This window comes from Chrysochloris asiatica, unplaced genomic scaffold (assembly GCF_000296735.1).
Source record: "Chrysochloris asiatica unplaced genomic scaffold, ChrAsi1.0 scaffold00132, whole genome shotgun sequence".
Classification (NCBI taxonomy): Eukaryota; Metazoa; Chordata; class Mammalia; order Afrosoricida; family Chrysochloridae; genus Chrysochloris; species Chrysochloris asiatica.
This window is the reverse complement of record NW_006408650.1, coordinates 959,673-976,383: the sequence shown is the minus strand read 5'-3', so window position 1 is coordinate 976,383 and position 16,711 is coordinate 959,673. Positions and strand designations below refer to the sequence as shown.

The 16,711-nt window shown below is 52.9% G+C and overlaps 1 protein-coding gene across 3 annotated transcripts in view; it reads right to left on the bottom strand.

Moving 5' to 3' along the window:
- CSNK1D (casein kinase 1, delta) overlaps positions 1–10,557 on the bottom strand; it is a 28,363-nt gene extending 17,806 nt beyond the window's left edge. For 2 of the 3 annotated variants that reach the window (XM_006869482.1, XM_006869481.1), the window contains exons 1-2: positions 10,147–10,557; positions 5,700–5,810 (exon numbers count right to left, since the gene is read on the bottom strand). In XM_006869482.1, coding sequence (XP_006869544.1) covers positions 5,700–5,810; positions 10,147–10,222 — 187 coding nt within the window. In that variant the 5' untranslated portion in view covers positions 10,223–10,557. The remainder of the gene's footprint in view (positions 1–5,699; positions 5,811–10,146) is intronic. The other variant, XM_006869480.1, reaches the window with a different exon arrangement.
- Positions 10,558–16,711: the final 6,154 nt, after the last annotated feature.

Sequence of the window (16,711 nt, the reverse complement as noted above, 5' to 3'; positions counted from 1 at the left end):
TGGGACCAGCCCCTGAGCCTGCTTGGTCAGGTATTCTGTGTTGTTGTTGGCGGAGCTCTCTGCTATACGTCCACCCGATCCGCCATCTTGTTTGTTCTCCCAAACTGTAGACTTTTATGGGAGCAGAAAGCCCCATCCTTCACCCACAGAGCAGTTGGTGGGTTTGAACTTCTGACCTTGCAGTTAGCAGTCCAGTGCTTAATCTACAGCACCACCAGGAATCTACAGCTCCTTAATACAGGAACGGAAGGTGTTTTAAAAAAAACACCCCAAGCCTAACTTTTAGATAAAAAAACGACAATGTCTTAGATGAAAAGGCACAATGACATGGGATTAATAGCAGATAGATAAAGCAAAAGAAAAGATTCATGAACGTGAAGATACAGCAATGGAAACTATCCAAAAGGAAACAAAGAAAAAAACCCAGTGAGCTGTGCACAGGTAAAACCACATGCCATGTATGTAACTGGAGACTTCCATGCAGACCCAGAGAAGCAATAGTGGCTGACAAACCAACAACCCCACAGACCCAAGGAGCAGCAAGAAAAGGACCTGGGACCGCGTCAGAGCAGCCGTGAGGCAGGTGACAAACAATACAAAAAAGATGGCACAAGAGCAACGGACAGCTGAGCTCCGTGGGCAGCAAGGTCAAAGGGAAGCTACTGTCAGGGAGAGAAGCAGTCATGAGCAGCAGACATGCACTGGGATGGCGGTTCCACAAGTTCTCCGAAGAGAGGGAAAACGGCACCTCGGAGCCTGCATTTGTACAAAGGGAGGGCAGGCGGGCACCACAAACAACATGAGTGCACACGCAAGACTTTCGACATCGTTTACACCTCCTTAAAAGACATGACTTTGCACCAACATGGAAGAATCTCAGGAATATTGTGGGTAGGATTTTATTATCTGCTAAGAAGACATGTGTTCAATTGGCAACATCTTCCTTGGGTGACAGTGGCTTCTTGCTGTATGTCAAACACAGGATGACACACGGAAGGTGAGGCCGAGAGAGGGAGGTAAACTTCCTGTATCCCATGCCAAGTCTCTGCCAAGTAACCAGTCGGCGGGAGATCACCAGGAAGCAACCCACTGTCCAAGCCACTGGAGAGAGCGCTCTCACTAATGCAAGGGTGAGGAAGCTCACGGCTGTGGGTCTGACATGTGACACCGGTACAGATCTGGAATCTGAGAGGGACCCGGGCTCCATGAGTGTCCCCCTGGTGCTTCTGTGGGAGACAGCAATGGTTTCCATACAACACTAACATGCGTGACCGGCCAGGTCTCCAGCTTACCTGCTGACATACAGGAAGTCTCACATTTACCTGGGGCTGTTTGTGCTGCTCCCTTACGGGGTCCAAACATACTGGACTATTTGCTTCTTCTTGTTACGTGCCACCCGTAGCAGGCCCATGTACAATACAGTGGACACTGACTGGTCCTGGGTCATCCTCACAACTGTCAGGCTTGAGCTGTCGTTAGAGCCACAGAGTCCATCCATCTCGGGGAGGGGCTTCCTCTTCCTGCTGACCCTCTTACCAAGTATGATGTCCTTCTCTAGGAACTGGTCCCGCCTGATAACACGTCCAATGTACGTGACACAAAGTGTTGCCATCGCTGCTTCTACTAAGCAGCATTTTGGCTGCACTATTTCTAAGACAGATTTGTCTGTTCTGGCAGTCCGTGGCGCTTTAAAAGATTCTTCACCAACATCATGATTCAAAAGCACCGCTGACTCTCCCGTCATGGTTTTTCACTGCCCAGCTTTCCCACACATATGAAGCAATTGAAACGCCTTGGATTAGGTCAGTGCACCTTAGACCTCAAAGTAACATCTTTGCTTTTTAACATCTTTTTGCAGGACATAATTTCATTTCTTGACTGCAAATCACAGGTTGTTAATGAATCCCCTTCTAATCCTGGGGTCCCATTTTCCTTCATATAGTCCTATTTCTCAGATTATTTGCTCAGCATACAGACTGAACAAGTAAGGTAAAAGGATACTACCCTAACACACACCTTTCTTGATTTTAAAACTGTTCTGTTCAAATGCCTGCCTCTTGGTCTACACACTGGCTCTGCCTAAGCACAACCAAGTGCCCTGGAATTCCCATTCTTTGCAATGTTATCCATCGTTTGCTATGACCCACACAGCTGAATGCCTTTGCACAGTCAATAAAACACAGGTAAATATTTTTCAACTAAGATCCACCTTACATCAGTATGAAATCCCTTGTTCTAAATCCAGCTTGAATTTCTGGCAGCTACCTAATGATGTATTGTTGCAACCATTTCTGAATGATCTTGATGTGACATTAATGACAGTCTCATAATTTCTGCATTTTGCTGGATCACCTTTTGTTAGAATGGGGATAAACACAGATCTCGTCTGGTTGGCTACCCAGGTATTCGTCTTCTAAATTCCTTGGCATAGATGAGTGAGAGCTTCCAGCACTCTATCTGTTTGCGGAAACATCTTAATTTAAGGTATTTTTATCAATTCCTGGAGCTGTGTTTTTTGCCAGGTGCTTCAATGCAGCTTGGATGTCTTCCTTTAATACCGAGTTCTTGATTACAGACATGTTGAAATGGTTGCATGCAAACCAGTTCGTTTTAGTACGTTGACTATACATTCCTTTCATTTTCTTTTGATGTTTCCTGCATTGTCCCAACATTTTGTCATAGAATCCGTCAGTAGTTGAATCTGAGGCTTGAGAGATGCTAAGCATGTGCTGCCCTTTTGGTATTCTACGCCCAGGACTTTGAACATTATATTTCATTATAATACTTTATACTTTGACCTTCAAAATCTTCTGTTCTACTCCTCATGTCTTGCATACATTTGTTGTGTTTGCTGTTGTTCAGTGCCGTCACGTCGGTTCTGACTCATAGCCACCCTGTAGGATTTCTGGGAGTCCTGGTGTGGCGTTGTGGGTTAATGTGCTGGACTGCAAAGTCGGTTTGAACCACGAAGTCAATGGTTCAAGCTCACCAGCTGCTCCTTGGAAACCCTGTTGAGGATCTCGATGGGTCAGAACCAACTCTAAGGTACTTAACAACAACCACGGATTTCCGAGAAGCAGCTGGTGGGTTTGAACCACTGTGCTATCCGGCAGCACCACATCAGGACTCCTCTGCTCACTTGAGCTCCTCTATGGTGGTGACTGGTGGTGTTTCTGAAGAGTGGCTGGCGGGTCTGAAGCACTGATTTTACAGTTCAAACCAGTGTAGCGATCTAACGCATTATCCACCAGGCTAATGCCCCACCAGGACCGTATATAATTTAAAGAGTCAACTGGTCTTCCTTGTGGTGGTTGTTGTTGTGTGCCATTGAGTCGGTTCTGATTCATAACGACCCTGTACAGTTTCTGGGGACCGGCTGGTAGGTTACCCTATAGCACCACCCAGGACTCCACATAGGTCGTCTTCGTAGGTGCCTGGGTATCATCCTGCCACCATCAGTGCTATGCTTCAGGAGTGAAAGTGAACCCTTTCAGCAATGACTGGGACCGTGGGACTGTCTGATGCACAATGGCCAACCAGTCCCCTGTAGCTCCCTAATGCCTAGGATACCTATCAGGCAGTCCACGTTCTGGTGTTCGTAGCGGTTAATTTTCACTTTAGAATCATGTCACACTAGCACACGACGGTCTCCGAAGCTGAACTCCATACCCCCACGAGGGCTGGCTCTATATAAAGAGGCACTCTTGCCCAGGCCGAGGTTGCGTGCCTTCCAACCTGCGGGGCTCACTGTCCAACGCAGACTGTTCGTGAGGTTTTCACTGGCTGATTGTTTTCAGAAGTTAACGGCCAGCCCCTTCTCCCTAATCCATCTTCATCTGGAGGCTCTGCTGAAACGTGTCCACCCTGGTGATCCTGTTGGGATTGAAATACCGGTGGCCCAGCATCCAGTATCCCAGCAATAGGAGAGCTACCACAGGTGGACAGACAGACAGATGGGCGGTGGGAACACAGACTTGGGCACAGTCTCTCTGCTGTCATTTATGGCAGGTTTCATTGTAAATGTGGGACCTCCACATTAGTGCAAGTCAAAACTCTCGGCAGTTTCAGCAACTCAGCCTTCAAAAGACCATAAATACAGCTGTCAAATGTTTCCAGGCATTACTTAGATTTCTCATGTGGTAACAACAAAACTTTTAAAACATACACTAGTATGTGAGGGCTGGCCCCAGGCCCCAGGCCCCAGGCACGGAGGGAGGGGCCTCTGGCTGTTCCTCTACATGTTCTTGTCATATGTGCTAGTCTGTATTATCAAATACTTCCCCGATTCTGACCGTCTTGAGTGAGAAGTGAGCCTGAGAGTAGAGACAAAAGATGACCCGAAGGAAGCTGTGTTGGGACCCAGCCACCGAGATGGATGAGCCGCCACCTCCAGGCTGAAGCGGGCCCTTCCTACCACTCGGGCCACTAGCATCGTTGGCGCCCTGCTGCCCACACCCTCTCCCACCCCCACAAAGCAGCTGTGTGCTAAACAAATGCTCTCAACTATGGGCTCATGTGAGGAGGGAGTGGCCAACGGCTGTTTTTTGGAGATACGGTGTTGGAACAAGCAGATGAAACCACGTCTTGCTTCTGATAGAAGTCTTCAGTGTCTACCCAGGTTAGCTGATTTCCACACCCCAACCAGAGCTGGGGATACTGTAGCTCTCTCCCCATGAGCTGGAAGGCACACGTTCAAATCCGCGTCTTTTGGAAAGCTATTGAGTCTTCCAGTGCCTCAGTGTCCCTCATTAGGAACAGGAGAACGAAGAGGCCAGAACGAACCTCAGACACCATTGTGCACAGCGAATATGCCAACTATGGGTACTGGGAACGAGCCTGCTTGGAGTAACCTCAACACGATGTCTTCCTGCTAACTGCTGATGCCTCAGAGCCCCCTGACCAAGCCTGGCTGGGGACTCGAAGCCCAGGGACCAGCACTGCCAGGACATTTCTCAGACAGCCCCACAGCTCGCTCATCGAATGGCAGGCAGTCACTCGGCTCTGAGTTTCTCCAGTACAGCCAGTTAGGCGGCCCAGTCAGCACAGAGAAGAGCGGGCTCTCCCACAAGAGGGGTACTACTTGTTGACCCTGAGCTGGGGCTCAGGCAGCTCGAGCTCACAGAGCGTCACTGGAGTCTGTTTTGTGACACACACACCTTATCTTCATGGTACCCCCCCCCATATGCCTGCTGAGATGAGGGAACACCAGGGCCCTACGTCCCCCCTCAGCTGACACCTGAGGGTCTAGGAGAAAGTGCCTCACAAAGCGAGGGCTAACTGTGTAAGAGGCAGAGTCTGACACCCCACACGAGCAGTGAGTGAGTGTGTCCCTGGCAGGAACATATACCCTGTAGTTGTTCTGCAGTGGTGTCAAGTTGGTCCAACCCTAGAGACCCTGTATAGGGTTTCCAAGGAGCAGCTGGTGAGCTTGAACTACCAACTTTGTGGTTCAAACCGACTTTGCAGTCCTGTGCATGAACCCACAGCGCCACACCAGAACTCCAACCTATAATATATCCTGGGGTGCTCAAAAACACAAAGTTCACATGAAGCCTTGATTACAAAGACACAACTGCTTATCATGAAGCTAAAGCGGAAGGTTGCCTCTCCTTATAGCCAAGATTATGTCTCAAAGAGGCCGCACTAACTGACCCACAACACCCCCAGCCAGGCTGACACACACAGGGCTGCAGGCCTACCTCCGCCCTGCATCATTTTGTAGATCTTGCTCTCGATGTGGAGCTGAGGGTGTTTGGTTTTGACACATTCAAGCTTGATGGCAACTTCCTCTCCTGCAGCAATGTCCGTACCTGGGGAGAAGACAGACAGTTAGGGGCAGCCCTGATGACCAGCTGTCCACCACACCAGAGATGAGAGCACGGATCAACTGTCCAACCAGCGAAGGTCACCAGTGAAGGGCTGTCCTCGCTCATGGGAGCAACCGGAGCTGGGGGAATGTGGCGTGTGCCTTCCCTGACCCTGCGTCTGTTTCTCCCCATCGTCCTTCCTCTAGAAGGGGGCACAGCCTCATACTCACAGTCAGCCACACACAGGCCCTGGAGCACGCCCACGTGGACACTTCTCTGAGTCCCTGGGGTGCTGCCTCCCTGTACCAGCTGCATGTGCCCAACTAGTACAGGCCTCTCCCTGCAGTATCATACATCACCCAAGGAACGCCAAGCTCACGGCCTCCTGTGTGTGTCCCCCTGGCTCCCTCTGCAGCCCAACCTACCCAGCCAACGGGCCTTGACTTCCCTTGCCACCGGGAACCAACTGGCTTTCACAGGGGGCTGTGCAGATGGTGGGTGAGGAGCAACAACAACAAAGTCCCCAGATCCCAGATGAAAGGCACTATGGGAGCAATGACCGATGAGGTGAACGCTAGGAAAATCTGCCAACCAGGACCAATCCTCAAATGTTCACGAACATCAAAAACCTTGATGAGAGGGTGCCCAGAGATGCAGCCTGCCTTCAGCAAGCCTGGCCAGGCCCTCATCAGAAGTGCTGGCTCTGTGACACCGAAAGGATAGACTTTCCCACTACAAAGGCTCGGCACCTCAAGACACAGGAGATAATAAACACCCTGTGCTCTTCTTGGCTGCAGCTGGCCAACCAAGCCAATCACCTGCAGCAATGGCATCAAATGCAAAAGGAATGCCAGAGGTGCTGTGGGGACCTGGCATGGGTGACGCATGGCCTCCCAGGAAAGAAGTGGCCAGCCCCTGGTCCTCAAGGACACGGTGGCCCCAGGGCCACCTCCTCCCAGAAGGCAAAGAGTACTACCTTCCTGTGGCCAAACAATCATTGGGCACTGGGGACCAGTGTGACAAGCCCCAGACATCAGAGCCTTTCGGGGTAAAGTCCAGAGCATGAGTGGGAGCGTGCCCCAGCTCCTTCATCAAGGGATGGCCTGGGGCACAGTAGGATGGCGAGAAGCAGTTCACTGAGGAAACGTCAGTCCTGATTCAGACCAGATCAAACCCTCACCAGGACGGACGAGCACCTACGTTTAGGCAGAGCTTAGCGGCAGTCCTGAGAAAACAAAACCCTTCCTTCCAAAGCGTTCAGGCCTGCAGAAGGGGAATTCTGTGCTAATCAGAGGTTGACTGTTCGAGTCCCCACTAGCAGTTGCAGGCAGAAAGGCCTGGTGGATCTCCTCTGATACACATGGGTCACCACGAGGCAGCTGGGTCTTGTGACTCAGAGGCCACCCCACCCTGAGATGGAAGAGGACTCTGGGTCCAAGGCCTGGCCTGCTCTTTCTCCTGAAGGACAGTCTTATCAGAGGCTGGGAGACTCCTCTCCTGGCAACAGCAGGGCCAAGGTCGCTGCGCGGAGAAACCTGTCATGGAGGTCGGGCCGAGCTCAGTCCAGGGAAGGCAGAGCCACAGAAGGTTATGACACTTTACAGCTCAGCTTTGACTCCCAAGGAGACCCAGGACCACTGGGAAGTCGGAATGCACCATTCATCTAGGTGACAAGTATAGTGACGGGCTAAAGTACACAGCAGATAGGACTAGAACCCACCCCCCAAGCACAGCCCTGCTGGCCCACAATGACAAGACTGCTCTCCTACTGGCCACATAACTCACACTGTGAGTTAATGCGCTGGACTGCAAAGTCGGTTTGATCTGCAAGGTTGGTGGTTCAAGCTCACCAGCAGCTGCGCCTTGGAAACTCTATACAGAGTCACTATGGGTCAGAATCAACTCAACAGCACTTAACAACAAAAACAACAACATACTGCCAAGCAAAGGGAAGGGACTTCTGCACCCCGCCCACCCACCCCCAGAAGGCACCACCTCCAGCAGCATGTGGGCCTAAGCATATGGTACCTAAGGCTGAGGGCAGGGCAGGGCAGGCCGGTAAAGTCCAGGTCTGTGGGGCCACAGGTGAGTCTCCCAGCTCCAGCGCACATACTTTTGGAAGCATCTCTACCTGGATGGATCTGGAAAGTCCAGAAGGCCAGGCTGCCAGGGCAGCACCTGGCCCTGAGGCCTGCTTCATACGCACAGCCAACCAGTCCCAGCATTCAGCCGACCCAGGGACGGACTCGCCTGCAGACGCCTTCAATCCCTTCAAGTCCCTCCCAGGGGGATCCCAAAGCTCAGAACTCTTCGCAAGCCAAGGTGAGCTCTAACTGGAGGAGGCCAGACTTTTCTAATTCCAGAGGAACAGCAGAAATGGTTTTCATCTTAATCATACTACCATCTGTGTATGACCAGCTTTTCAAGCTGAAGACCCACCTCGGTCACCTAATTGGCTACAAGCAAGGGACGCGATGTCAGGGATGATTCACTGCGTTGCAGTGTTGAGCTCCAACCCCACAACCTGACCACGCCTCACCCACAGGCCCACAGCCCCCATCTCAGGAGGCCTCAGGGGTGGGATGGTGCCTGTGTGTACCAAGCGCCCATCAGGGGCCCTGCACAAGGAAGACCCAAAGGAGCAAACAGAGGTCCCTCCCCAGAACGCTTCCAGCCCAAGAGAAGAGGCCACACCTGGGTGAGCGGCCCGCGAAACAATCTCACAACCCGATGGTCTGGACCCAAATTCTGAAAGGACAAAGCTATTGGGCAAAATCTCAGACAGAGGACAGAAAGTTTTACACACCCAAACCTCACTGCCACAAGCCCATTCTGCCTCCTGTGGTCTAACAGGACAGAGGAGAGCCTCCCAGTTTCCCAGACTGCTGGAAGTGAACGGCCACATCTTGCCCAGAAAGTGGCGGGTGAGGTCCAAGCGCTTCACCACTGTGCCACCAGGGCTCCTTCATCACAGGGTGGTCGTTGCCACTGCTTGCGTTCTAACTCACAGCGAGCCCGCAGGACAGAACAACTGCCCCCAGGGTTTCCCAGATGGTCAATCTTTATGGAAGGGGGCTGCCTCACCTTTCCCCCCCGCAGAGTTGCTGACCTTACAGTTAGCAGCTCAATGCTCAACCCACAGTGCCACCAGGCCTGAGGCCTGTGTAAAGCTGGCTCATGCGTTGCTTTTCAGTGTGCAGAGCTCCTACATCCAAGGGTGTGACTTTTGCCTGCATTTGCCCAGCACTATGCTCCCCAACAGGCCGAGGGCGCTCGCTCCGTGGACCGCTGGGGTATAAATATCCAAACGTTGTCTTAAGGGGCCAGCGACACACAAGTCCGGCCCTCAGGCCACCCAGACGTGTCACCCACAAGGTTCTGGTCCCTCCTCAGGACTGCCGCCCCCCATAGGCACACGAGCCAAATAGACCCACCCAAACGGGCTGCTCACCAGCAGACCCCGGAGTTAGCAACAGCTGCTCTGCACACCCACGACCAGGCCGAGCAGGTCCTCAAGTTCAGGGGCCTTGGAGTAACTTGGGCACCCGTTCCGACTCCGGGAAATGCCGAAAACCACGGTTATTTCTCAATTCCCAACGTGCAGACGGAAGCCGTTTCCGGGCGACCAGCCGTGCATGTCTGTGTGTCCGTTTCTTTTAAGCCCCATCGTTCCCTTGAGAACTCGGACAGTCCGAACGGCGGCTCCGGGGCAGAACCCGCTCAGCGCTCGCCAGCCAGACCTGTCCCCTAACTCGGTTGACCTGCGGGCCCCTCCCTCCGTCTAGGGGGCGGCGCTGCGGCCGGCCCGGGAAGGTCCCCACGTCTCCCCAGTACGCAGGGCGCCGTGGCCTTTGTTTACTCCTGGACCCGCACACGCCCGACCCCACTCGCCAATGCCGCAAGGGCAGCGGGGCCGACCCCCGGGCTGCGGGCGCTGCACCTGGCTCATCACCTGCGGCGACGGCGACAGCAACAGCGGGGCACACCTGGCGCTCGGGCCGGGGACCCCCGCGGCCCAGCTGTCCAGGCCCTGTCCACGCCGCCGGCCCGGCCGCACCGCTACTTCCGGTGTGGCCAGCTCGCGGCCGCAGGGGCAGGGGCCGAGACGCGATGGAGTCAGTCCCGGGCGGCCCCTCCCCGGGACCCCAGCTCCAGACCCCCGGCCGCCGTCTCGGGCTGTCTGGGGAGGGTCTTTAGGCGGGGCGTAGCTGGCGGACAGGGCACGAGTCCCCGGGGGTCTCCTCGAGGGGGTCTTCAGGGCCGGAGGCCCGACGCCGGATTGGGGAGGGTGGCCGGGCGGGGGAGGTGCGCCGGGGAGGGGTCGTGGGGGGCGCCTCACCGAGATAGATGTCTCCGAAGGAGCCGCTGCCGATCTTCCGGCCCAACCGGTACCTGTTCCCGACTCTCAGCTCCATGGTTGCGGCCCGGCTCGCTCCTGTCCTCCCGGCCGCTTCCTGGGTCTGAGCTCCGGGGAGGCGGCGCCGCTGCTGCCGCTACTGCGGGTCCGGCTGCCGGCTCCGCCCCCCTCACGGCCCCGCTTTCACCATCGCTTTCCGGCCGTCCCGCCGCTCCCAGCGTCTCAATACGGGGCGGATGGGACAGTCCGAGCGCCGCCGCCCCTGCTCCGGCCCCTGCCGGCTCCTCTCGCTCTCTCCCCGCCGTGGATGGACTCGGATCTTCCGGACCTAATTCCCCCTTCGGCTGCCTAAAGGAGCCGCCGCCATCACGCTGTGACGTAACTTCCCCTAGCAACCTGGAGGGGCGGGGCCGCGCCACTGTAGGGGCGGGGTCTGGGCGGGGCGAGGGTGACCTCGGGCATCTGATTTGGGTTTGGCTGAGGCCTTTGGGTATCCGAATAGGGCAGGGCTGGGGGCGTCGGGTACCTGGGTAATGCAAGGAACTTCAGGTGTAGGGGCGTTGGGCGGCTACGGGCATCTGATCAGGGTGAGACGGTGAACTTCGGGCTTTGGGACAGGGAGGAGTGGGGTGCTGCGGGGCGGGGCGAGCGCTCGGAGGCGTCCTCCTGACCCCGCCCACTCCCCCACCCACGTGCTTGTTTAGGGACGTCGTGTGCCCCGGGCATGTGTAGACACTTCGGGGTACCCTGGGACAGACCTGGAGGAGGCGCTGGCGGTGCTCCTTGCAGAGTGGCCGAAGCCTGATTTCCTCAGGCCCCCCCCCCGCCAGCCCAGGACAAATGCCCTTATTTATAGATCCCAAGCAAGACTCTGGAGGGGCAGGGTCCAGGTGACCAGGCCACCTGCCGGTCAGGTGGGATCAGGATGCATCGACTTCATGGCCCTGCCAGGACGCCCCCAGGAGCTGCTAGTTCCAGGGACTGGGGCTCATGAGGTAAGTACCTAACAATATCGAAGTCTCAGGAACCCAAATGCATATCAGGCAAAGGGAGGAGAGCGGGCCTTTCAGGACCCAGGCCAGGGACACAGGTTAGAGGGCCCCTCTGCGGGAAGGCCTCCAAAGGGCGGGTGGCTGCCTCGACAGCGCCGTATCCTGGGCACCGGGTGGACATCGTTCCCAAGGCTGTGTGAAATCTGGATGTTCCTCTTTGCAAACTGACACCGGATGCTGACGTTCAGGTCAGAGTGGCCTCCAAGCCCAAGCAGGGGTGACTCATGTGGATGCATCTCTAGAGGCCCCCTAGCTCGAAAGGAGCCATGGAATGGGTTAAGATTCTCTCCTGAACACCCAGGGGTCACAGAGGCAGAGGACAGGCTCAGAGGGTGTACTGTGTCCCTGCCACACAGCACCCTACCCATTGCACAGTCTCCTCTCTGCCCTTAGCAGTCGCCGAAATAAGTTAGACGTTAAATTGGGGAGATCAAAGATCTGTTTCTGAGCATTGGGAACCTGTGAGAGGGACAGAAATGGATACCCGGCCACCTGTGTCTTCCCCAAGGGACAGAGCCCAGGACACTGAGGAGAGGGGGCCTGTACCCCAGACTTGCACTTCGAAGAGAATACCACTAGATGCTGCTCCCCATATGGCTTCCCAAGGAAACAGAGGTCGAAAGTCTCCTTGATTTTGCTCCTGATAGAGCGTTGGTTCTGACTCACAGTGAGCCTACAGGGCAGAATGGAGCTACCGTATAGTTTCCAAGGCTGTAAATCTTGGAACAGGCTGCCACATGTTTCTCCCACGGAGTGGCTGGTGGGTTCAAACCGCTCACCTGGTTAGCAACCAAGCACTTCACTACTCCATAGCATCTCCTTTTTGCTTCTATTGCTGCTGCGTACTGTGAAGTCAGTTCCGAACTGTATGGAGTTCCTGAGGCTGTAAAGCTTTATAGCAGCAGAAAGCCTCAGCATCTTCCCACAGAGCAACTGGTGGATTCGAACTGCTGACCTGGTGGTTAGCAGTCCAACAGCTAACCCACTATGCTATCAGGGCTCCTTTGCCTTTGAGTCAGTTCTCATAGTGACCCTGTAATAAGGTTTCCAAGAGGTGGCTGGTGGGTTTGCGGACATTGCGGTTCAAACCAGCCTTCCCATCTAGCGCTTACCCTGCAGCACCACACCAGGGCTTCTGTTAGCATTGGTACATCCTAGAAACAAAGATTGTTACATTAGATTGTGGTGGGGTGAATTGTGTACCCCCCAAATTCCTGTTCACCTAGAACCTCAGAATGTGACCTTGTTTGGGCATGGACTTCATTAAGATGTTTTACTGGACTAGGTGGACCCTGAATCCATTGGCTGAGACAGACACCGAGAGAAGACAGCCATGTGAAGGTGGAGGCAGAGACTCGAGTGACACAGCCGGGGTCACCAGCATCTGAAAGAGACAGGGAGGACCTTTCCCCAGGGCCTTTAGAGGGAGCACAGCCCAGCTGACACCTGATGTCCACCTTGATTTTGGACATCTGGCCTCCAGAGAGACTCTGCCCAGTTGGTGATACTTTACCCAGGACACTCACAGAGATCATTATGCAGATGTGGAAACTGAGGCCCAGAGAGGAAGCACATTTAAAACTTCTACAGTTTTACTGGGAAGGTAAAGCACACCTTAGAATAATCAACCATTTGAGATCAAAAGGGTTGTATTTACCCAAGGACAAAGTTCAGAAGGACTAGGGAAGGAGGAGGCTTGGAAACAGGCCGCATAAGGAGGAAGTGGGGGGACTGCAATCAACGGCAGGAAACAAAATGTGTGTGAGTTCTGATCTGTTCTGTAAACCTTACCCGGTCCACAATAAAAACTAAACAAAATGTGTGTGAGTTCTTAAGTGAATAACTGATCTACTCTGTAAACTTTCACACGATTCACAAGAAAAAGTAAAATAAGAAAGAAAACACATACATGGAAAATCCTAGACATCAAACACTCCGTTTTTAGCAGAAGCCAATCTGGTAGCGTTGTTGTTGTTGTTATGTGCCGTGGAGTCGGTTCCGACTCATAGTGATCCTGTATAGGGTTTCCAAGGAGCAGCTGGTGGGTTTGAACTGCTGACCTTGTAGTTTGCAGTCAGTGCCGATCCACAGCACCAACCCAGGAATACAAAGGACTAATGTTGGTGTTCTTAGGTGCCATCGATTCGGTACTGACCCCTAGCGACCTTACGCACAGCAGAACGAAACACTGCCCGATCCTGGGCCAACCTCACTACTGTTGCCACGCTTGAGTCCATCAATGCTGCCACGTGACCACAAGAAACTCTGTCTTCAGGGCTCTGAGACAAGACCAGAATTAGTAGGTGCCCAGCTACCACCCCCCACCATTCTGAAAAAGATCACAATAGGAGGCCCTGGACAGAGTGCGGGGGGTGGGGTGGGGGTGGGAGGAGCGGGGGAGGGATGTAAAACAAACTCAAAATCATCAAGAAAAAAGACCAGACTCCCAGGTCTGTTAGAGACTATGGCCCTCAGACACCCTCAGTCCTGAAACTGAACTAACTCCCATGGTTCAACTTTCAGCTAAATGACAGACAAGCCTATACCATGCACAGTAACACCAGGAAGTAAGCACTCATTAGAAAAACATCAATCATAGGCGTTCCAAAGGGTAGCCTTTGCCCAGAGATCCAGCTCAGAAGACAGGAAGGGACAGGAAAGAAGGAAAACACAGGGAGGAAACGGGAAGACTGCTGTCCCATTGGGACTAGTCAAAGTCACAAAATGTGCACCAACTGTTGAATGGAAAATCAATTTTCTCTGTAAACGTTCACCTAAATCACAGTTTTCAAAGAATTTTTCTGAACTTTAAAAGAAAGAGAGACTGGGAGGAGAAGACGACGAGGCAACCAATATAGATGAGTATCTCTGACCAGAACACTTGGGCTGAGGTGATGTGCCCCCACCCCCACCCCCACACATGTTCCTTCTCAGTCGGCTGTTGCAGTCTCCTGTCCACTCTCTTCACCCCAGTCCTCCTTGCTTTCCTCGCCTGTGGTGCCGAGAGCATTGGGCAGTGGCGGTCAGAGCTGTAGCTGTGTACCTGGCTTACTCTTGGCTGTGGAGCCTGGAGGCGTGGATGGTGGGGCAGCAGGGCAATGCAGGAGCTCTGGGAAGATTCGGCCTTGAGGCTCTTCTCCCTCACTGCCAGCTGCACTGGCAGCCTGGGGTGGGGCCACACACACCTGAGCACTCCACTACCAGACCCAGTGCCAACTGACCAAGAAACTGGACAGTGTGGCCTAGGGGCCCAGGGCCCAGAGGGAAGAGGAGGATACAGAACAGCCAACTGGTGCCAATCTAGAACACACCCCGAAATGCAAACAGCACACGCTTCTGCAACAAAACCCATGACTTTTGGGGTGGTTTCTCCCCTCTGTACAGACGACATACACCGTTTGACCATTTAAAGTATAAATCCTGTGGCACTGATCACACAGTCGTGTGCAAATGCCAACCATTTCTTGTTTCCAAAACTTTTACATTACCCCAAACAGAAACTCTCTGTCCATTACGTCATCACTCCCTAGTCCCCACTCACCGGCCCTTGGCAGCCTCTAATTAACTTTGATCTTATTGCCTATTCTGGATCTTTCATACAAGTGGGATCATAAAATATTTGCCCTTTGTTGTTGTTAAGTGCCATCAAGTCTGTTCTGACTCATAGCGACCCTGGAGCGACCGGTAGTTTTGAACTGCTGACCTTAAGGTTTGCAGCCCGATTCGTAACCACTAGCTACCAGAGCTCCTTCAGTGTCTGAAAATTCACTGAGCATAATGCTTTCATAGTTGGTCCATGTCATAACATGACATGTTAGAACTTAATTCCTTTTTGTGACTGAAAATGATCCCATTGTATGGACAGACCACATTCTGTTTAGCCATCATCTGTTAATGGACAATTGGGTTGTTTCTACCTTCGGGCTTTGTGAATATTGGTGCCGAGAAATCTGTTTGAGCCCTTGCTTTCAATTCAATATACCCAACACCCATGACTTTTGAACTAAAATGCTTTTGGCAGACTACCTGAAGGAAAGAGCAGTCCAGCTCTCCAGATAGAAGGGACATCTTAAATTACAGGGTAAAAAGGCCAGAAAGGACCCTCACTGTGGGAAGCATGTAAGGACAAGTCTTAGACTGGGTTTTCTAGAGAAGCAAAACCAGTGAAACATACGTATGTATATTTAGAGAGAAATTTATTATCGAGGATAAAGCTTACAATTTCATGATCCCAGGTCTCCAGAGGAAGAGAGAGAGAGTCCCTCCCACATGTCCATTATATTGGGAGCAGGCCACGCCCCCAAGGAAGCAGCTCTTCAATTGATTGGCTACTCGTAGCCACTCATCATAGAGCTAACTCTGCCTGTATTAGGTTTTATCACCATGGGAATAAGCACATCCCAATTGCTAAACCTCTGGAAATCCTGGCCTGTGTAAAGTTGACACAGAGCCCTAACCATTATAGTAGGTGTGAGAAGATATATGTGAGAGTCAGTCCCAGAAGGGACAACATGGGGAGGATGAGGGGCAGTTACTGGGGAGCCAGATCTGCAAACAGAAAGGCCTCCACAGGCACACACGTGGACCCACCTGATGTGGTGTTTATTGGTAGGTATGGTCAAGTCGCTGCCGTGGACCCAGGTACAATAGAATGAAACACCACCGGGTCCAGCATCAGCCTTACAATCGTCACAAGGTTTGAGCCCACCCTTGCAGTCACTGCCATCAATCTGTCTTGTTGAGGGTCTTCTCTTTTTTGCTGACCCACCTGATACAAGCCTGGGAATCTATAGGCAAAGCAGACATTTGACAAGATTCCATTCCGAAAGTTGCCGCTGGGAAAGGAAAATAATCAGACTTGCGCTGGGCTTCTTTTATGTAACCTCTCCAGACAGCTGGGAGTAGAGGGCCACACCAGGACCCATGCACCCACACGGACACCATTCATCTGTTAGGGCAATGAGAGCCCTCAAAGGCTTGGGGGATTCAGAAACCAAGGAGGGGCTAGAGGAGCTCCCAGGATGCAGCAAATGAGACAGAATAAGCCTCCAGACAGGAAGGTAAACAGGGGGAGGGAGGATGCAGCTGCCTGTGGGGGTTCTGTATACGTGTGCATGTATGCTCATATGCCAGAGACACACACATACATGTGCCTATGCGGACACATGAATGCATGCCATGTGCCTGCACGTGTGTGTCTGCACCTTAAAATGCAAGTCACATGTATGTATGCATGTGCACAAGCCTGCATGTATGAACAGGCAGGCACACACACATGGTTGTCTTTTGCATGCACATGTTCACACACATGTATGTGTGTATGCGAGCAGAAAGGATTGTGTGCACATGAACATGTGTGTGTGTGTTTGTGTGAGTGTGCTGGCATGTGCTGTATCTCCACACAACTAGCGTTGCGTCTGAATGCATATCATGCTATATGTGTGCTCATGATCACCACAGGCACATTGTATGTGAAAGATGATAAATTTGCATGT